General features: G+C 39.1%; 1 protein-coding gene across 4 annotated transcripts in view; it reads left to right on the top strand.

Annotated features, from left to right (window-relative positions):
- Positions 1 to 23,004, top strand: part of NEK7 (NIMA related kinase 7) — an 80,282-nt gene that overhangs the window by 26,646 nt on the left and 30,632 nt on the right. For all 4 annotated transcript variants that reach the window (XM_081866143.1, XM_081866142.1, XM_081866141.1 and 1 more), the window contains 3 exons: positions 1,848 to 1,988; positions 13,487 to 13,549; positions 16,483 to 16,593. In XM_081866143.1, coding sequence (XP_081722269.1) covers positions 1,866 to 1,988; positions 13,487 to 13,549; positions 16,483 to 16,593 — 297 coding nt within the window. In that variant the 5' untranslated portion in view covers positions 1,848 to 1,865. The remainder of the gene's footprint in view (positions 1 to 1,847; positions 1,989 to 13,486; positions 13,550 to 16,482; positions 16,594 to 23,004) is intronic.

Here is a 23,004-nt window from a genome sequence, read left to right as displayed (position 1 = left end):
TATTTTTGATTGTGTAACTGAGCATCGGGGAGGCAATAGCCCTAGAATCATTTCTAACACCCGCTGCAGTTCAAAGAAGACTAATTGAGTACTTACAGCATTTAGAATTGCTGCTGTTTTTGCTTTTAAATTGAAATGCAAGGGCACAAAATGACAAAATTGTTGCCGTCCTTCATTTTGTTACTGTTTTTGTTTGGATGCTGCATGTCACAAGAGTATGCAAAACTTTGAAATATAAAATGCTTGGGATACAGAACAGAGAACAACCTGGAGTATCACTGACTCTCGGTTTTCTCTCTTAGAATCTTTGCTGTCTCCTCCAAAAACAGGAGAAGCCAGTTACAGGTATATATTCTACATCAAATGGAGCATATCCAACTTCAGAATACAAACAGTTAAATATAATCAAGAACTGTGGATCTTAGAACTCTGCATTTCTGCATCAATTTCCAGATCTCTAAAGCAATCTGTTAACGGTTGCTCAGTTTCCATATCTCAGTAGTAGATAAAGCATTGGTCACAGATAACATTGCAGGTGAATGCCTTCAATGCAGACAGAACTTGCTCTGATTCCAGGCCAGTACTAATCCATCTTCTTCAACTACAATTTTCAGAAGTAATTTGGCCTGGGTTTCCCATCCTTTTCTCCTCATCTGTACTGGACACTAGGAAGTTTTCTCATACCTCTTGGCTAGAATGTCCACTTACGCCTAGGAACTATGTAGACACTGTTAAATTGGCCGACACTCAGAAGCACAGACGTGATCATGTTTCTCTTGAAAATCCACAACTATACATGTATATTTTAATGATATGAGGACTAGACCTGAATCCTTAAAAGGAATAGTTATGATATCAGGTGAAATGGGAACAAACAGTGTTATTGATCACAACTTATCACCCTAGTCTGACTTGTCAGAGGACTTGTTGACAGTAGGGGGAGGACTGTAGGTCTAAGTGCCACTGACAGGAACTCTTATCTGCAATCCTATGCCCACATACCTGGAGATAGGCCCCGCTGAACTCACTGGGATGTATATCTAAGTAAGCATGTATAGGGTTGGTTGTAAATTTCATTTATTTTTGTCAATTGCATTTGTGTATAAATATTAATATTCATTTATATTCCTTTTTACAAAAAGTACACAAGGTACCTAATTAGAATGTGACCCAGAAAGTAAACAATAGAAACAACAGTTTAATATGAAGGCAGATAAAACCATGATTTTAAAAAGCCCCACAAATAAAACTGTCCTCAGTCCTCACCTGGGAACAGTATCAATCTCTCTTGACAGACTGAAAAGGCCTTCTTCTGAGTGCACCTACCTAATCTTGAAGGTATTGGTTAGGAACATTTTGGGAGGATTGGAACCTAAAACCATTTAAGAGTTTGAAGTTCAAAGTCAGGACCTTGGGTTGAGTCTAGAAGAAAACTGCCAATCAGTGACAGTGCAGTGTTGACACACAGACACTTGGTGATGTGGTGGAGCTAGGAAAGGGTTAGTTCTCAGTTTTCAAACCCAGTAACTTAGAATCCATTCCAAACTGGATGCATACTGGCTTTCCAGGGTTAGGAACCTAAGCAGTTCCAAAGCAAACGTAAGGAAACTCAGAACAAATACACCCATATAGTTTTTCGAACACTGTGACTGAGTACTGCTTATTTCTGCCAGTGCACACATACTTGCCTTTTTAAAGCCTCTGTACTTTGTGCAGCCAATCTCACATTCATGTTCTTAAAGCTAATGGTATAAGCAACTGGCTGTTGGGAGGGGGGAAAGTATGACTGCACATACTCCTCCAGTATGTAAAGTATACCTTATGTTTTCTTGTATCCTTGACTGCAGAAAGCCTTACGACCCGACATGGGCTACAATACTTTAGCAAACTTCCGAATAGAAAAGAAGATTGGCCGTGGACAGTTTAGTGAAGTTTACAGAGCCACATGTTTGTTGGACGGTGTGCCAGTAGCTTTAAAAAAAGTGCAGGTAAGGATGCCTTCAGCAATGCAATGAGAAACTTGGCTACTGCTTTTGGTAAGGTTGCTTAATGTTGTTTTATATATAAGTCAATAGGTAACCATTGTTTTAGAACCTTTCTGGGGGGTTTTACTTTATTTTTTCATTTTTTATTTCACAAACCATAACAAAAAAGAAACAAAATACAGACATCATATCCCCTTTGACCTCTCTGCCCCTCTTTCGTGGATCCTTATGTTTTCATTTTCATTCTGCCTCTTATCACTAAGTCCACTGCTGATTCTAAAACAATTGGAGTTAGCATTGTTTTAGAACCTTGCTAATTGTTGAAATACCGTTTTATAAAAACAATAATCATAATTGTTTATTTTTATACTACTTTTCCACAGTAAACTATGCTCAAAGCAGATCACAACATCAAAATGATTACATAATTCACAAGTCATAACAAAATATAAATAATCACATAAGAAATTGGCTGCTCTCATATTAATAAAAGTACAATAAAATTGTACAATTCACTGATAACAATTCTTAATAAGATCTATCAATAAAAATACAAGAACCTAACTTACGCATCTGCAAAACTAAATTTTGATTCCGAGCAACAGCAACAACCCCCACTCTGATGTTCGCTAGGTAGCAGCAACTTTCATAGCTGGAGTCACTCTGTGTCTTGTGCTCTCTCAGGCCAGGTGAAGATGGTCCAAACTGAGAAAAGGGACCAGTTCACACAGGACTTTTATCCACAATCCACTACCAAGAGATCTACCCAGGCAGCAAAGTCTCTCACTTCCGAGTGCTGCCTTTGGCTGATGGTACCTGTACCTAACATTCACCAGCCGCAACTTTTGTGGCAGTTCTTGCCTTGAAGAAGCCTAGCATCAGCATGTGGCACCTGCAGGCAACTGTGGTATCAGGATTCTGTCAGGGCTTATTGCTGCACTGACACCTGTCCTGAGGCTGCTGAGGCACCATTTAAATTTTCCACAATGGTCACCCCAGGGCATTGTGGGAAATATAAATGGTGACTCTAGGCCGCCTAGCATGGATTGCTGCACTGCGGCGGCTGTCTTCACCAGATATCCTTCAAAGATATCCTTCGAAACCTGCAGCCAAGTCCTGAGTAGGAATAGGTGGCTATGATGCTATGCAATGGGTAAATGGAAGAAAGATCTAACATTTTTGTAACAGGCATAGGATTCAAAATATCTTGGCTCTCTGATTATTGTGCAATGAACTTTAGAAATCAAAAAATGTTTCAGACTTGAGCCTTAAAAAAAATAGGATGACAAGGCTGGCTGTACTGCTTCTGCCGCTGCCACCTAAGGATTTCTGAATGCTTTTCTAACCCTGAATACAATAACACCCCCTCTGTCCTCTTCATGTGGCATTGTGAAGCTGTAAGTTTAAGGTGCCAGGTTTTAAGGGCTGTGCATGTGTTCCCTTCCCTTCTCTGCCTCTAACTGCAATCTCTGTGTGCTGTTTTTAAAAGAATTAGCTTCATTCCAGAGCAGAAGATTTTGAACTGCTAGCTTGTATTAGAGAAATGCATTAAAAAGAAGTACAAATGTTAAAGAGATGCATTCAAAAGAGATGTGCAATGTACAGCCAGTCCATTGACTCTCGTCAGAAACCCTACTGTGCCAAATGTTAGTCCCAAGGCCATTAAAACATAACAGGCTCTTCTTTGCGGAGTATTATCAATGCACAGCCTACAGTATGGGAACTTCTTGAACAGATTTCCCCAGTCTGATTGCCCCCAGATGGTTAGAACTGCAATCCCCACTATTGGCCATGCTAGCTGTGGTTGATGTAAGTTGTACTGCAGGACACCTGAAGTTTACTAGGTTGGGCAAGGCTGTTCTAGAGCAATACGTTTCTTCACTTGAATGGGAGACATTGACCTTACTTGAGCATAAGAAGGGCTAGCAAGCCCCTTCCTGCTCTTTCCAAACTTGCCGTGAGTGCAGCAAGTGAGTGCAGTTGCCAGTGTTGTTGCAAGGTCTCCTTGCAAGGTTTTTCTTGTTAGAGTGGATTGTTTTTCTTAATGTTGTTAAAGTATGGCAAGTATTGCTTCATTTTTTTCTGTGGGTTATTTCTCTCTCCCAAGTCCTATGCACTGTGTTACAATGAGTAACTTTTGAAAAGTGCCTTCACAACAGTGGAAAGTCCCGACTCGTTATCTGTATTAGTGAGTCATTTCCTAGTCCTTCTGCTGTCCTGTGCAAATCCACCCTGTTACAAGGCACCCAGGGCTAGCTTGTGATGCTTGCTCCCACACTGCCGTATATCTTAATGAAATTTGGGTGGAGTGGCTCTTGCGCCCCATCCTAAATACTTTACAGGGCCAATTATGATTAGGATTAAATGCTGTCTTTTATTTAACAATGACATTTCAAAATTTACATTGCATTATATTACTTGCTAGCATGCTTTCTGCCTGGAAGTCCGTGGGGCATTAAAGTAATTCGGATTCCTAAACTTTTTTTGGCCATGTTAATGTTTCAAAGCGTCCATCTTTAAAAAAGTTACCTAGCAGAATATAAGCTCTTTTATTATATGGAAATGCCAGAGGGTGCGAGGGTCAGCAGAGAAGGAAGCAGGATAGTGTTAAATTGCAGCATAAATGTCAAAAGAAGTGTATCTAAATGAAGACTGTAGTTTGTGTGTGTGTTTGTTACTGTACTATTTTTAAACTTGAGAATTTAATAGGTTTTTGAATTGCCCAGCAACAGTAACTATTTTGTTGTTGTTGTTATTTTAAGAATGCATGCAATTATGGAACTTCTGGCTAGCCTGGTCTACATGGGAGTTAGGGTGAAATGTTTTGCTAGAATTCTTTCCAGAAGCTCCATTGCATTTTGTGCCCTAAGTAGTTCCATGCATTTCCCCTTTCATTTCAACTCTTAATACCTTGTGTTAGAAGATCATAAAAGGATTCTTTTTATCTGGCACATGGATTAATTATTCATTGTGCGTTGTCAGCGAATTGCTTCTTCAGGATTAAATTAGAACTAATTAATCTTAAGGAAGAAAGTTCTATTCTATGCTGTAAAAAAACTGTGGCCATTTTACTTTCCTGGTTGGTAATCATTTTATTGCTTTTGCATTTGTAGGGAATTCTATTTGTTTGTTTTGCCAAAGCTCTTTATGGTTCTGCAGGTTGTGGTTTATTAAATATGCTATATTGAAAACATTTAGTTCTACGATTCAAAAGAGACTACTTTTTCAAAGATCGGAGTGCTGTTCATACATTCTGAATAAAAAAGTCTATTTGCTCTCTGAGATCAAACACCAATGGTCTTAAGAGCAGTATTGCATTTTGCAGGGGAAAAAGCTTGTAGCTGGAGTGTTTCAAAAGAAGCATCCTTTTGAATTAACTGACTTATTTTATAGACTTCAAAAGTCTAGTTGTTGGACTGAGAGAAATAAATGCCAAATAAATTCAGAAATGAGAATTTAATGGGGGGAGACTTTCTATTTTAAGAGGGCTAGTCCATCTTTCTGCTCCCTTCTGCTTGGTTCTTCATCTTAATCCCATTACTGCTCCCAGCTTTAGCACCACCTCTAAGGATCATCACCCCATCTGCAACATGTAAACGGCCACCTCACCATGCTGTTTTTTTGCCTTTGGCTTAAGGCTCCATGAAAAAACAAAAACAAAACATGAACCCATCTTCTCATTCCCTGTTTGCTTCTCCCTCTCAGGCTTTTTGGTGTCCTCTTCAGCAACTTTTTATCCTCCTTTAATATATCTCTTCTATCTTTATCCCATTGCCACAATTTCTTCACATTTTCCAAATAGAAAGCTGTGCTGCGTTTGCCAATTAACTGCTGGTGCAGTAGATAGATGCACATGAATTCAATGGATTAGGTCTGACTTGATGGCTGGCTATGTAATGAGCAAGTCCCAAAATTTGAAGATGTGTCTGGGTTCCTTGGATGTGCTAGACTAGAGCATGGCTGGGAAACCTGTGGCCCTCCAGATGTTTCTGGATTACAGCTCCCTTCAGCCCCAGAGAACATGACCAGTAATGACTGGCAAACATATTCCTGGTTTAAGAAAGATCTTTTGTTTCTCTTTTTATAAGTTCTATGTGTAGCAGCGGGGTTTGTGGGGAGGATTTGGGAAGTTCTGAAAGCCTTCTTCGCATTGGGCTGTAGCTCCTAAGAGGTTTGTTTGGTGCCAGTGTTGATGTCATTTTGGTGCTGGATGAAGAGCAGGATTTTTAGCTTTTTAAACATTTTACAAAGTTTAGACCATGTTTAGCTTTACAGTCTACAAAAGATTTAAATATTCCAATCCAGAAAACTACATTCTGCAAACCCATACCTAATCTCCTCCATGCCTCATACCTAAATGGAAAACCATACCCTTTTCCAGTCTAGCAAGATGTCCACATTCCTCAGGCTTTATCCTGGTCTCACACTGAAAATACTTCTTTTGTGCAAATCAATTCATTCCTCTGTATAAGCCAGGCTTCCTCAACCTCAGCCCTCCAGATGTTTTTGGCCCACAACTCCCATGATTCATAGCTAGCAGGACCACTGGTCAGGGATGATGGGAATTGTAGTCTCAAAACATCTGGAGGGCCAAGGTTGAGGGAGCCTGGTATAAGCCTTCCTCTTTTGTGAGGAAAATCTTTGTTTTTCTATCCAGGAAAAATACTAGATTTCCCTCCCTAAATAATATTTTTTTAAAAATGAAAATAAATGAAAAACACTTTTTTTTAAAGTCCCATGTAGCTATGGAAGATTTCTGAAACCCTTTCACCCCAAGTTTTTTTTAAATGAACCTTTTGGGGCTCTAACACTCTGTAGTTAGAGTGGGAAATTGATTTCAAGGTTCTTTTAGAAGTATTTGCTGGTAAGCTTTAAGCATCATGTAGTATATGCAAGTACATGGACTTCTGAACAGAATAGTAAGATTGTCTTAATTTTTTGTTGGGTGTTTTCAAATCCTTTAACAGTTTATTGGACAGTTGTTTTCAGCTAATAAAAATGACAAAGATTGGGTATTAGCTTAGTCATTACAAATGTCCTTGAAATGATTTAGTCTTAGAGTTTTGTTGGATGCAGAAGCTATTATATTTGCAGTTTTTTCCTGCAATGTACAGATACCAAAAGAAATGTTAAACTTGTAATTCATCAGCGTTCGTATATTGATAACACATTGTCTTGAGAAATGTGAAATGTAAAAACATCCTTGTTGCTCCCTCTTGTTAGTACATGGCTATTTGGTCATGTCTGGATGATTATATATCAGCTTAATCAACTGAGATATGAACGAGCCTTGTACCCTGCACATAGCCTTTTGGCTTCTTCCTTTGGGTGAGCAAGCAAACAAGCCAGGAAATATTCAGTTAACTATTGTTAACCTTACTTTCCCAAATTGTCTATAATAGAAAATGAATTTGGAACATGTCAGGATGTGAAACCATGGTTTGAATCTGGCTGATATCCTGGGATTGTTCCAAAGCCATTAACCATGGTTTCCCAATTTGGATGCAATGGGAAATTGTAGGTAACCAAATATTTCCTGCCTTGTTTTATTCATGTGAAAGAAGGAGTGATATGGCTGCATGTGGACTGCAAAGAGGTTTATTCATATGTTATCTTACGAAGTTATGATATGTATGTCTGCAGCTTTGGGGAAACATTAAGTGTGCATGCTAAGTGGAATATACAGTGGTACCTCGGGTTACATACGCTTCAGGTTACAGGCGCTTCAGGCTAACCCAGAAATATTACCTTGGGTTAAGAACTTTGCTTCAGGATGAGAACAGAAATTGTGCAGCGGCGGTGCAGTGGCAGTGCAGCGGCAGTGGGAGGCCCCATTAGCTAAAGTGATGCTTCAGGTTAAGAACAGTTTCAAGTTAAGAACAGACTTCAAGAACGAATTAAGTTCTTAACCCGAGGTACCACTGTACAAGTTTGTTTTAAGGGTACTAATGATTACAAAACCTCTTGTGGAAGAAAAAATCAGGTATTGAGTAGTACAGCACCCAGTTTAAGGCTATTTAATGTCACCACCCCACCAATATTATTGTCTTCCTTTGAGGGAAAAGTAAATTGTTCTGTATAAATAAGCAACGAATATCTTCCATTAGCATGGAAGTTCCTTTTCTTCTAGTTGTTGATTAGCCAACGAGAATGGATGTATTTGTCATAAATTTGCTAGGCTGCGATAGTTGGGGATTGTTCAGGGGAAGTGGGGAACCCGACCTTATTAATACTGTGTTAATGGGCTCTTCCATAGTAAAACACAAACAAAGACCAACTCTTAAATAGTACTCTGGGCTTCTGGAATTCTCCCTAAGGCAATCAATTTAATCAGTACCAGGTGCTGTGTGTTGCTTGGACAAACTTGAAAGAATGTGCTTTATAAAATAACTTCTTATCCCCCCCCCCCACAAGGTGATCATTTTAGTACTGTTCCTTCTCCTTTACTTAAGACTATATAACCATTTCTTACTGGGGAAAGATTTGGTAAAGATCATGTCCATCACAAGACTTAAATCTAACAAGAAAAAACGATTGCAAGAGAAGCATGGACTTGACTTTGGTATGGATCAGTCGCACATAGTATCTTTAAGCCACAGGGACATAATTTCAGATTCTCTTGAAAAAATAGTGTTACACAACAATGTATGTAAGCTGTGGTAAACAGCATCCCTTGATGACTCTGTTTTGGGGTAATTTTCAGTTTTCTGCTTTATAGTAGCAAACCCCCCCCACCCCCATTTTAGATATCAAATTGTTTTATGTGCCCTATGGGAACATAGTTGCTCACTTTGCTAATGGTGTGTTGTTCAAAACATTAAATTTGGCATAGTGTAGTTACAGTTCATTGAAGCTTTTATTTGTGTAGTACAGCTTGTCCACACACAGAGAGGGGGATTTTCACTTTTCCCCCTGAAACAGCAACTCCACTCCTCTGTATTGAAAACTTCTTTTGAATCCCCTATGAACTTATAGGGACCCCTGACCATTAAGTCCAGTCGTGAACGACTCTGGGGTTGCAGCGCTCATCTTGCTTTACTGGCTGAGGGAGCCAGTGTTTGTCTACAGACAGTTTTTCTGGGTCATGTGGACAGCATGACTAAGCCGCTTCTGGCAAACTTAAAATGAACTATATTATGTAACTTGAGAGGAGAGAGGAGAGGAGATAAAAGCCCTACTGAATTGGCGAGTTAGCTGTATGCTTCTCTGAATTGTGTCCATAGTCTCTTCAACACTCGTTACCAAGTAATATTATCTTCATGACACCATCAAGCTCTCTTCAGAACTATTCACTTTTCAGAAACAAATGTTTCCTTGTGGTGATATTTCATAAAGGGGGCTATGTTCTCCTGCTGGCTCCAACAAATTGCATGTAAGAATTGGAGCTTGGGTGATGTTGACTGTGGGCACAATTCAGAGCTGTTGAAATCATTGGAGGAAAGTATATAGTGGGTTGCATCCAGTACAGTTGCTTTGCGGACAGAAGGAGAGTTCTGCTCATGGAAGGACCCTGCGAGTGCTAGCCATGAGTAGCAGTCTGAGACAAGACCCAGAAGCTATTGGACAAGTTAAAAGTCATGACTGAAGAGCAACTCTAGAAGAACACAAATGAAGAGCAAGCATACAGGAACATGCCAGAGCTTAGGAAGACCGTGTTGCTCAATCAAGGCTCAGCAGGAATAGGAAGCCCTGTTTGTTTGTTCCTGCCCAGAAAGATCCAATGGCCTACCCCGGAAGCTGGAGTCATTCTACCGTGTGTAATTTAGTGGTTCACCACATAGATGAGTGTCACACAGATCCGACAGCTCCTGACAATAATTGTTGATGTTGTGGTGGTGTGGTTGTTAATTAAATTTGTATACCACCCTTCATGTGAAGATCTCAGAGCATAAACCCCTTTTAGTTCACAGAACAAGTGCATTGGGTTGACATAAATGCCTTCAGCACACCTCCTTTCCATCACCCTAGGCAACTAGAGTAATGCATAAAATTGTTGCACAATATGGTAGCATGCTTGTGCAAGGTGTGGCTCTCAGTTACCAACCAGCAGTTGTGTGCAGAGCTATTTTATCACAAGAGTGCAGTATCCATTAGTGCAACGCAAGCTTCTAAACCAATAATAACCTCCTCAGTAATCTTGTGAATTAGCCAATAACCCAGTAAAACAAGCGCTCGGCTGCTTAAATACTTGCAGCTGGACAAATCATTATATGTGTCGTCCAAATAATTTCTGCTGTTTCTCTAACAAGGCTCTTACGAACTTCAGAAGCCATTGCCATAGCTTTTGAGGTGGGAGAATTAAGTTACAAATGTTGACACAAAGGATACTTTGCTGTCACTCTTACATAAGATATAGGATGCAATATGTGCAACATAAGATCTAGGTGTTAAAACAAAGAACTGTAAGATGACAATCGGTGAGTCAGTATTTCTGAAATATTGTAAAATATTGTATAGTAACGCTGCATATTTTAAGGTAAATTTCCATAGCTGTCCAGTTTTACTTAGTCAACTTGCTTAATTTTTTAGGCTGTACTCCTAGACATACTCCTGCCAACCTAGCAGTTTGAAAGCACATCAGAGTGCCAGTAGATAAATAGGTACCACTCCAGCGGGAAGGTAAACGGTGTTTCTGTGCGCTGCTCTGGTTCGCCAGAAGCGGCTTAGTCATGCTGGCCACATGACCCGGAAGCTGTACGCCGGCTCCCTCGGCCAATAAAGCGAGATGAGCGCTGCAACCCCAGAGTCGGTCACGACTGGACCTAATGGTCAGGGTTCCCTTTACCTTTACTTTTAAACCTTGTTGGAAACAGTGGGGCTGACTTTTGAGAATTTCACTGTTAGTTAATCTACTATTTATCTGCTTTTCTCCCTTATATGGGTCCTTTCTTCCTAATTTATTCCTGGGTTTGGGATCAAACTATACATTTCACTTCAGGGGTTTTTTTTATTAGAATAATTTAGACCTGCCATGTCTCTTTTTAACAAAAAGCAGTTGGAGGTGCCATTTGGGATCATGGTGCAGGGTTGAGGTAACCCATGCCATTTTCCTGCAAAAAATAAAATAAAATCCCTGATGGGTGCTGTTTTCTGCAAATAGATGCTTCTGTTGCTGAGTTTAACATTGGGGACATTTAGACATTATTGCTTACCACTCAACCTGACCACAGTGTCCAGGAAGGGAAGGAGTCTACAATAACGTAACTTGTCCCCTTCAGTGTGATACAGCAGGGACCAGGTGTTGATGTCTCACAATGATGAGTGGTGGGGACAGGGCAAATAGGAACTTGAAGTACCTGGTGGGTTGAGGTTTTTGTCTGGTAAGTTTTAAAAAAACATGAACATGCCTGCTGTGTTTTCCCAAAGGCAATCAGATTCTTGGAAGCTAATCACATGTGCCAAGTCTTAGGATTTTAATGCCAAGGTGATCTAAGCAAGAGAGTGTGTTTTTCATTCTGGCTCTGAGACTTATAGCAGCTGAGGGCTGCAACATTTCTCTTTTGCCAGGCATGTTCTAAACCCCAAGTCGTAAACTTTTGCTTCTGTGTTTTCCATCAACACCAGCTTGCTTTTCAATATTTAGTCAAAACTGACTATACAGTGCTAGACCTTCCTTCCCCACTCTATTAGTCAGATGCTATTTTTTTTCGTCATAACATTCCATTCATGTGACTTATCTTGCTATCGTTCTGCTTTGCCACTCAGTCTCCTTCCTGAATCATAACTTGCAGCACAGAGAGTTTGCTTTCTATCATCTCAGCATTTGCAATGCACAGAGGTGTGAGAATCCTGGGGTGTGTTCCTGCTAAAGTGCGTCTTTCCGCTTCTCTTAGCAATTTGGCTGGTTAAAATATATTTGTCCTGTGAGATTTACGCAGCATCCTGATTCCTTGGTTAACATCTGTTGCCAAAGCTGTTTGTTTTTGCTTTCCCTGGCCGTGTGTATTCAACATAGTTAGGGCATTTTTTTTGGACGACAAAAATGGGGACAACTAAAATTACCTTGCTTCTGTAAGAGAACTTCCCCAAACAAGCACAGATTTTGGAAGAAAGATAATGGGAAAATGATTGACAGGACCACTGTCCTTGCTACCTTAATTCTAGCAAGGGCTTCTAAGTGATGATGGAAAAGTGCATTGCTGGTTGGGACTTGCAAAGCTTCTCAGTGCTCTTGTTTATTTGCTTTCACAATATGTGGACACTTCAAATTACAGCAAAAAAGCACACCTGCAATTTTCAATCCCATCAGACATCCACATAACACCATGTATCTGACGACACCCATCAACCACACTGTAAAACCTTGCTGAAGAAACACTGCTTTGTTTGCCAGGAAGACCCACTGAACATGAACATGTTGCCTAAGAGCAGATTTCCAGGGGGCATATGCAACTCTCTTGTGGTGCTGACCTTTAGGGGTTTCTCTTTAGCTCCTGACTCCCTGGAAAGCAGCTGTCGTCACATAGACATTAGGGGTCCTCTTAAACGAGATAACATGTACAGAAATGCAGCTCCAGATCTAGACATGTATAACTATCTTGATTATCATCATCACGCCAGATGCGCTTAAAAAATGAATGTCACAGTTCATTTTATGCCAGTGTTTCTGAAATGTCAGATAGCTGAAACACGCTTTTTCTCTGAATTAAAATTCAAGGCACACTTCTTGTATTCCCAAAGGTTTACATTTAGCGTGTGTAAATTATATTTAAAAAGTATCCACCCATGGTGCAGCCTAGTTTCTGTATGAGTCGCTGATCTGGGCGTGCCATCTGATTGGGAGGAGACGAGTTTAGAGCAATTGGCTTGTGCAGAAGCACAACAGAAAGCCTCCCCTGAGAATGTGTGGTTCTACTGCTGCTTCTCTACATGAACAGTGGTTGAATGATGCAATCACACATCCACCATGGAGGTGCTGTAGAATTACCTACTCCCCCAGTGTAGGCTGTTTAGAAGAGGCAAAGCTAGAGCAGCGTAGCATTCAGAGATGCAGCAGGGGGCCTCTTCCGTGTTTATGTACAGTGGTACCTCAGGTTACAGACGCTTCAGGTTACAGACTCTGCTAACCCAGAAATAGTACCTTGCGTTGAGAACTTTGCTTCAGGATGAGAACAGAAATCGTGGCGTGGTGGCAGCGGGAGGTCCCATTAGCTAAAGTGGTAACCTCAGGTTAAGAACAGTTTCTCTTTTTTTAATAATTTTTTTATTAACAATTTCAACATATATGTATATATGTATATATATATATATAGAGAGAGAACAGTTTCAGGTTAAGAACGGACCTCCAGAACGGATTAAGTTCTTAACCCGAGGTACCACTGTACTCTTGTGAATGGGTACTACTCACAGCAGGTATTAATTATTTAATTTAATGCATATCTCATGTCACATAGTTTGGGGGTTTCTCATTTATGCAACATTACTTTTAGGGCACGAAATTAAAGCAAACATTGATGATATATATCCTGTGAATTATTTCTTTTTTCCTTTTTTTAAACAAGATATTTGATTTAATGGACGCCAAAGCCCGTGCTGATTGCATCAAAGAAATAGATCTTCTTAAGGTAAATATGTACAATGACTTTCTTTTTTTTACTTGAATGAAGGTGAACTTTAGCATATATTTGTTCAGATTTTTATTATTCCCAAGTCTAAAGGCGTACGTAAAATGTCTTCACTATGGATTTGGGATGATAGAGGGGCATGCATGTATTTTAAATGCAGCTGCAGCAAAACTTGCATATCCTCAGCTGGTTTTTGAGGCAATAGATTTGCATTTCGACTCTCCATAGCTAATAACCAGAGCAGAACTTACTTGATATGTTTATTTACTTCTCTGCGTGTGTGTCATTGTGATTTGTATCTCACTGCCCTTCAGGGCAGCTTACAGATAACAACAACAACAGCAACAAGGTTCATAATAAATAACAAATGAAAGCTAAAATGATAGGAACCTATTCTAGCTTTAGCCTCATTAATTCCCCCCCACAAAAAAAACCTGCTACAAAATATATAAGATTACTATTTCATGAAACAGGTGGCAGGTCAGCTGCTGTTTTTTAAAAAAATAAATTGCACCATAATCTCAAATATCTGCTGAAAGTAGAAAAGAACCTAAGGAACAAGTTAAAAATAGAACTGGCCTAATGAATTTATCAGGAGTTCCATAATGAGCATCCCATTGCCGAAAAGATATCCTTCAATTTATCCCAGCTGCCCTCACTTCAGTCAAAGATGGAACTTGGGAGCAGAATTTGTCTGCTGATCTTCACGATTGTTTACTTGGAAAAAAAGGCTCTCTCGAGCATATACTGTATTTATGCCCTTTGCATAAGAATTTAGGATGCTGCCCAGACTGCTTGACCATCTAGCTTAGTACTGTTCATTCTGACTGTCTCTCCACAGCCTTGGGCAGAAAGAGGGCTTTTCTGAGACTGCCCCCTGGCAATCCTTTTAAGTTGGACTTACTATATGTAAAGTTTTTTCTCAGCCAATGAGCTACTACCCCTCCCCTACAATATATGTATAGAACACATAATGTGCACACACATGCACACAAAGATACAGTGCTTTTGTATTCCTTTTATACATGTCAGTCTCCCATCCATATCGCATTGCATTGTAAGCTGCCTTATTGAAGTTTAAAGTGGGAACCAAGAGCTGCCCCAGTTGTTACGGAGAGCTTATCCTTGTAGGATTTTCCCTTTGAACTGCTGGCCTCCACTCCCCACCTTCCGCCACCTTACCAAGTTATATCAGAAACAGCTGTTTTTGAATGAGGTTTGTTATGTAGGTGGGGGTGAAGACTTGCCATACAAAAATCCTTAGTTCTCGAAAGCAGACTGCAGTGTGATCCAGAGAAGATGCACTTTGTAAAACAAGGACAAAAGCCTTGTCTGTGCACACACAAACTTTTTTGTTCCTCTAAAGCGCCTTACTGAATACTGATTATGAATGATGCAAAGAGACATATAAATAAGGTGAGTTACAGTTTACAGGAGGGGGCTTTCCTTTGGAGTGAATGTGGCTCTTCTTTTCCTGTTTGTTGTTGCCAACCAGAAAGATGCTCTGACAAAATTCCTAGGTTTTAGGTTTTTGGGGCTTTAAAAAGAAAATTTATGGTCTTTGTGATTGCAGAAGGTGACACATGTTGTTTCTTGACGACTATTATTGTGCTTACTCTCTGCTTTAAAAATATAACAAACCTTACCTGTGATTTTAAAGGTTACTTAGGTGTCTGCACCTAACTTCCCACCCTGCTGCTCCCCCTCTGCCCCAGCCATAGCTCTTTGTGTTGTACTAGCAACTGCTCCTTTATATTTTTAGGAGTGCCTTGTCAGTTAGAACATGGGTATTTTTGGTAGGAGATGCCTCATTGCACATATAGAAAATTCCATGCACCTTACTGACAACTTTGTGGAGGACCTTGCTATGTCTATGGAAGATATGGTATTGGAGAGGTTCTCTGTGATGTCCGCTCTGTGGTTGAGCAGATGATGGATTTGAGTACAGAAACCACCCTTGGTCAGATATGCACCTAGGAAGTAGTAGCCTAGGCTACCTGTGTGGGCAGACTGAGCCCCATGTGATTTTGCGTGACAGGAACAAAAAACATAAAACATGATCATTGTGCTGAAGAGATATGTAGCTATATGCTTTGAATACAAAACAGATTTTTTTAAAAAAAACACCTCAACTTTTGAGGCAAAATTTAAGACAGTGTGATAAGTTTTTTTACATTCCTCAATGTATATTCTATGTGGATTGTTATTATTACTTTTCATCAACACTGTTCTTGACCTGGCCATAAGCCTGCCAAAAGTTTGCTTTGCTGAGTTTTTCTTGTCTGTCTGGAGGCATTCAGCTTTAAAAACCTCAATAATTTTCTGAGAAAGAGCAAAATATTGCAAATATATCCATTTTAGAATAATCCAATGGAGGCATTTGGAAGTTAGTGGTACCTTTATTAATCCTGTGAGTGGAGTGTAGAATGCAAAACCTCTTCTGGTTTCAAATTCTACTTTAGTTTTGTTTTACAATGGTCATTGGTTGAGAAGCTAATGAAGTTTTTTTTGTTTTATCATGGACAATTGAAAGTTGAAGAGGTGCTTTTTCTTCTTTTTAAAATGGCATGTTCTTTGGCTTTCTTGCATAAGTCATCTGATAGCTTTGTGTGCCCCATTCCTAACTAATTAAGGGGCTTTCTTTTCCACTCCCCCCAAAAAACATAGACATGCTGTAGTAGCTGCTGTATTGTTTCCTGGCTTAGTTCAAGGTGCTGGTATCCTCTTTGTTAAGTTTGATTTTTAGACTTGGTTCAGGGTTTTTTGTTATCTAAAAATAATGCATGCAAATAATGAACACATGAATGTTGTTTTCTTTTAGTACAGAAAGGGGTTCTTCCTGCTCCCCCGCCCCTGTGTATATAGGATTAAATGGTGGAAACCAATAGTTGAGGCTATACGTACTGTAGACTGAAGTATGTTTCTTTTTCTAGCAATTGAATCATCCAAATGTAATCAAATACTATGCATCATTTATTGAAGACAATGAACTAAATATTGTACTGGAATTAGCAGATGCTGGAGACCTTTCTAGAATGATCAAGGTAGGCGTTTTTCTTAACAGAGAGTTTTCTTTCTTTTTAAATATATTCATTGTTTGAAATAAATAGAAATCATATTTTATTTTTCATATTTTTTTTTATTCTCATTACTCTGGTTTTATTTCTGGATTCTCAGGTACCCTAAATTATAAGTGATTGTCGCAAATCCTACTCCAGGTTTCAATTCTGTAAATCCTTTTCAAGCTATCGAAGTGTCCATATTTATATCTCACTATCAAAGTGCTAATCTTAAAATGCTATGCATGATTGCAAGGAAACATAGATGGGGAGATCATCATTATACTCCAAATCTGGCATTGTGCCAGCCATAATATTTAATGTTGGCATTTCTGTTTATAAATTCTCCCCTTTGAATTTTTACCATAATAATTCAGCTGTAAAACCAGATTGTATGTTTAAAATGTTGGTACTGACCATCCAAACATGTAGGAACATGTTTCTTTCTGAAGTTGTGAAAACAAAGCAAAACAATCAAAAACCCTTGGAGCCTATGAAGGCTGCTTCCATAATGCTTGATATGCTTGATTTTTGCCAACAGGAATGAACCCACAAGTCATTGCAGTGATAATATGGAAAGAGCTTACACCTGTGACTTCTCAAAAATCAGGCAGTAGGCTGCTATGCTCTTAGTTGCAATGCTGGCTGGGTGATTTGGCACCAAACTGAAAGTGCTATGATAGAAGTACAAGCTTCTGAAGAATATTTGCAGCACTCCCTCCACAATGCACCATTTGAAATGTTCTGTCCATTCATTCATCCAGCCATTCATTTATTTGAGTATTTCTAAACCACCAACTTATTAAAAAATATGGCCTCCAATAATTTTTTTTTAAAAAACCATAAATTTACAAAATCATAAAACAACAACACTGAAATGCTTGGCTAAACAGAAATGTTTTCAACAGGCAGCGAAATGATAGAATTGTGAGTGCCTGTGTGGTTTCAGTGGGAGCAGTGTTCCAAAATATTGGTGCCCCTCTACTAAAAAAAGCCTTAGTATTTGTAGAACCTAAATGAATAGAAAATAAACAAAATAGAAACTAAACTACAAATCACCACTTGTACACACTAAACTAAATAACCATGGCACAGCCAAGAGGGCTTCTGCTTGTTCCAGGGGATGAGGAATCTGCACCCATGTTAGCTTCTAGGGCTTTGTTCCCTAACCTGACCCTAGGAAAACCCTGGGGAAAAGTTATGAGTCATTTTTAAAATTGACCTAATTGGGGTATATTTGCTCAGATTAATAAAATACAGGAACGGTCAACCTGTTGGGACTTGTTGAACATATTTGCAAATCAGCGAAACTGTGTATATGTACACACACACCCAGAACCAAGCTCGCACTACAACCTATTCTATTGGCCACAACAGAATGCTTCTTTCAAACAGTGGGAAGGGACTCTGAAGGAAAGCCGGCACAGGCCCATGTGTGCCCACAGATGACCCTTTGTCAAAGTGCTTTTTATGAATGTATAAACAGTGAACACTCTTGGCATATTTCTATGGAATTCGAGGTTGTTTCCACAAGCTACATTCATTTCTTCATTCACCATAAAGCAACAAGAGTTTTCTGAGAGATTTTTGGAACCCTGAGTCATATTCTGATATCCTAATGAGGCACACGATCATGCTTAACCTATTCCAGTGGAACAGAAATAAAGGTCTCAGGTGGTATCAGAGGTCTGCTTACCACCACCTGTTTGGCTTTGTTTTGCCACCCTTCTTCTTCCTGTAATGTTTAGGGAAAGGAATGGGAACTATTTGGCTGTGCTGGAGTGAACATGACTGTTCTGTGCACTGAACTTTGAACAAGACCATAAGCATTTTAGGCTGGGAAGGAAGTTAGGAAGACCAACTGATTGCCATTTTCCATTACTGTTAATAGACTTTCCAACTAGCCCAATTATAATTTTAGCACACTAAAAACTAGTAAGTTTGCCAATTGTAGTAACACACTGGAAAGATTTCAACAGCCAGCTGTTCAAAATTTTGAGATTAGTTCTTAGATTAAACGTATTCAAGTTCACAGTTGGGTTAATTGTATTATATTATGTATGGGGGGAAGTGTGAAGCTAGCTAATCTTATTTCTTTATTTATTATTAATTTATATAGGCAGCATTTAAAACAACAAAGCTAAAAAGCCAAAACAACTTCATCGTAGTTGAGGGGTTTTTGTTTTTTGTTTGTTTCTTAACTTGCACTCAGCTAAATGAATTACTGTAAGAGCTGCATTTAAGATACTTAAGCTTGGGTAGATCATTCCACTCTATTTTTATATATTCATTTCTTGTCAAATAATCAGTTCCCTCCCCAATACAAGTCCTTTATTCTCCAGACTAGATTATTGTTGTTTTTCACTGCATAGTAAGTGTCTCAGGTTTATTGGATACAAAAAGTGTACTTTTTAATTAGTCCTCACCCTCAGCCTTCAAAATAATATTTTTGTGACTCTTAGAAGGAATATTAACTTTGCTTTACAGCATAGAGTTGAAACTGCATCTTTGTGCTTTGAAGAATATTCCTTGCCAAGATGACATTTTTAAGCCAAGAGGGTGAAAAATGTGGTGCTACAAAGATTGACAATGTCCTGTTAATATTTATAACCAAATTGTATATATTTTGCTTATGAATTAATAATTCTGTAGGTTTACACTTGCTACAATATGAAGGTTTTGTTTTCTCTTCTGTATATTCCAATTTGACATAACATTTAATATGAGGCCTCTCTTTCTTTTCCTTTTCTGTGACAGACTTCATTATGGCCTATTGATGCCTTTATTTTACCTAGGACTGTCAAACCTGTCCATTTAACTCCTTTCATTCTAGCATTTGAAATCCGGTGATACATTTGGCGGATATTTAGTCAAGGCAGCATTTTCCCTTTAACAGAAATACAAATATATCCTTTTTAGCACTGAAAACCATTTTATGCACACACAGATTCATGGAAGGCCAGGCATAGCTTACAACAGTGGCATTAACCCACTATTTCTTCAGAGAGACCAGTTCTGGTTTATAATTAGTTTTTTGTTACTAAAGAAACCACAATTTTAAATCTGTGATTATTGAAGTCATAATTTAATCTACTTGCGAATCCAGTTTATGCATTTCTTCTGATTTTACCCTAGAGATGTCCAAAATTGCCTGCAATGCAATTTGGCTGTGTGGCTATTTCTTACCTATCTTTTTCTTGAGAGTAGTTTATGATGTCCTCTTAACGTAGGCATCATGTTTAATGTAGTGAACTCGGATTGCTGTTTGAAGTTAATGACAGCCTATCAGGCTATGATTAAATATGTATAAGGTGTCACACTATACTCATATTTTCATAGTTCTTGTAGTGGGATCAGCATGAGTTTATTTTAGGTATATAAAGATTGAGGGAAGGAGGGAAGTACAATGAATGCATCCACAGCTCTCTCTCTTTAAAATGAGAACACAACAGAAAAATAAGAACATTTCTCTCACTGTGTGTATGTGTGTGTGTGCTGTTTTTTATACGAGCAGTGAGAAACACAGTAATTAGGAGTCAGGCGCAAGATCTTGGAATCCAATAAGGATAATAGTGGCTACTGACTCTCTTTTCATTAGACAATACAGATGAATCTTCAGCACAGTGTTGTGCTATTGAGCGCTTTACCCTAATGAGCAAAAAAGAATCTGATGTCTAAAAGTTTAAATGGGTAACTCATTATGATGGTACCACTATATTGACAGTCCTATGAATAAGGTCATTCATGCAGGTTGGTGGTTTCCCAACTTCCTACTCTCAGAGACCCCTTTCCACATCATTTCAAATTTATTTAGTATCTCATTTTATATTCCATCTTCCTATACATTTGTATGTGAACGAACTACCTAGGCATTGCAGTGGATATAAGATTCTACGTTTGAGAATGCACATTCAGTTCACTAGGACTGTCCACCAGGCCTGTTGAGTATAAATGACCATCACCCCAAATAAAACAAAAAGTGTTCTAGAGCGCAACTGACAGACTGCACAGTCCTGACTTTGCTGACACCATGCTTCTCCCCCACTGTTCTAGTAAGCAGCAGCAGTGCTGCTGCTGGAAAGCCATGGCTGCAGCTCCATTCTACTGGATGAGATGCTCCTGCTGTCATCCAGGATTTAATCCCAAATTGTGCTGTTGACCTGCATCAATGAGATGTGTGAATGAGTTGGATTTTCCAAGGTTGTCTGCTTTGGGTTCTTGTTGCAGTGCTGACCCAGACTTGATGGTTAGGAAGGAGGTGGTCACTGTGCTATCCCATCTCCCTCTTCAGCTTCCTATCTGATCAAATTCAGTTTCGAGTGTTTGCACTTGATATTAGGCACTTACGGTAGTTTGAAATGCCATTATTGCATATATCATCCTGCTGCCTAACAATCTCCTTGCTGGGATTGGTCTTGTTTTTTGTTTTGAGGCTCCACGGAACAGTGATTTGGGGAGACTTCAACACACATGCTTAGACTGCCATATCTTTTATGGGCCAGGATTTTTGCTGCAGTCATTCCAAAATGCTCCTAACTCAACAAGTGCAGCAGGTTATGTAATTTCTCAACCAGAAAGGATGATTGCTACTAGATTCCCGAGAGTCCTTTCTGTTAGCATGCTTCACATTCCTGTTCAATCACATTTTAGAATTCAGAAATTACCTGTTATGTAGACACAATGGTTTTTAAGCACTCTGTACCACTGTATAGAACTGTCTTGGCTCTTTTGTACATCAAGTACTTGGAGATGATGAATTGGTTGGGGTGATCGCCAGATTTATGTGGAGGGAAAGCTGAATCAAGTGTGACCAAACACAGTTTAGAGCTCACTTTATATTGTGGCAGTAACAGCAGCTAAGAAGGAATGCTTTCCTAGCATCATCGTATCTGCACAGTACTGGCTGGAGGAGCAATTTTGAGTGGCTAAAGGATCCTTTAGATGGATCTCTAGGTTATATTGGAGAATGCTCAAGTGCCCACTGTGAACATTTGCAAACCACTTCAAAACTTTGAGACCTTAATTATAGCATGTAAAGAAAAATAACTCTTTTCTCACTAGAGTGAGTACCAGGCAGGCTTGAAGCTACAGAAGGCATAATAATGTTTGAGCCTGGTGTGAAAACTAAGAAGAACAGGGATGTGATTTATACCCTAACTTGTTCATATAAATGTATGTTGCTGTGTGAATGGCACTGTACTGGGGTGAGAGTCTTGACTAATAACTTGAAAAGTAGTCCTTCTACATTGTATTATGGCTACATTGTCAAGGTGAGAGTCCATTTTATTCTGTTCTGTTTATTTAAATGATTTATATACCGTCCTCCAGCAATACTTGCAGGATGATCTGCAAAAACAAGATAAATACAAAAGCAAAATATAATTGATTACAACATGGTTTAAATAGTAATACAAAGAAAATAATGGAAAATTTAACAATTCCTGGTGCAAAAAAGGTACTAGGGTTAGCACAAAGTTAACTTCAATGAGGAAGTAATTCCATAAGAGTGTGTCATAGCTTAGAAGACTCTCTCTAGACACCAGCCACCTTTCCTCAGCTGGTGGGGACACCAGGACATCTAGACAGTCTCAGCTGTGGTCTTTAAGGCAGCCTTCCCAATCTGGTTCCATTCAGATGTTTGCTAGGGAAGTGTGTGGTGAACACCGAGAATTGGATTAGAATAGAGGGCAGTCTGTTTCCACATTCACATACCTTTTCTTGGGTTCCCTGAAGGTTAGTTAATACATTAGTGAAACAAAAGGAAAGAAACGGCTCTCTTTCCCTTGCCTATTCTTAAATACAGTTGTACCTTGGTTGTTGAATGCCTTGGTACTCGGACGTTTTGGCTCCTGAATGGCGCAAACCCAGAAGTGTGTGTTCTGGTTTGCAAACGTTTTTCAGAAGCTGAATGTCCAGCGTGGCTTCTGCGGCTTCCAATTGAGTGCAGGAAGCTCCTGCAGCCAATTGGAAGCTGCGCCTTGGTTTCTGAACCGTTTTAGGAGTCAAACGGACTCCCGGAAAGGATTAACCAAGGTACAACTGTATGAGAGCAGCCAACCAAATCTACACTTTCAACATTTTTTTATTGTTAAACACTGAAGTTTATTTTTAAAATCTTTCTTTAAAAATTTAATTTTTCTCTGAGACTTCCGCACATACTAGAGTAAAGACATTTGCTACTACTGTGAACTGAAAAATGCTTTTGATATGTACCATATACTGATTATCCAAACATTGAGATGGTACATTACAGATGCCATTATGTCACCTTTCTCCTCTGAGCTTTTCTTATTAGTTTTTAAAGGCTGTTTTTAAAAAAACTAAACAAAAAACCCAATATTTTTCAACAGTACACCAGGCAACACTAGCTAGATTAATTATAGAACAAAGTCTCAA

This window comes from Podarcis erhardii (genome assembly GCF_964252035.2).
Source record: "Podarcis erhardii genome assembly, chromosome: 6".
Lineage (NCBI taxonomy): Eukaryota > Metazoa > Chordata > Lepidosauria > Squamata > Lacertidae > Podarcis > Podarcis erhardii.
This window is presented reverse-complemented; position numbering and strand designations above follow the sequence as displayed.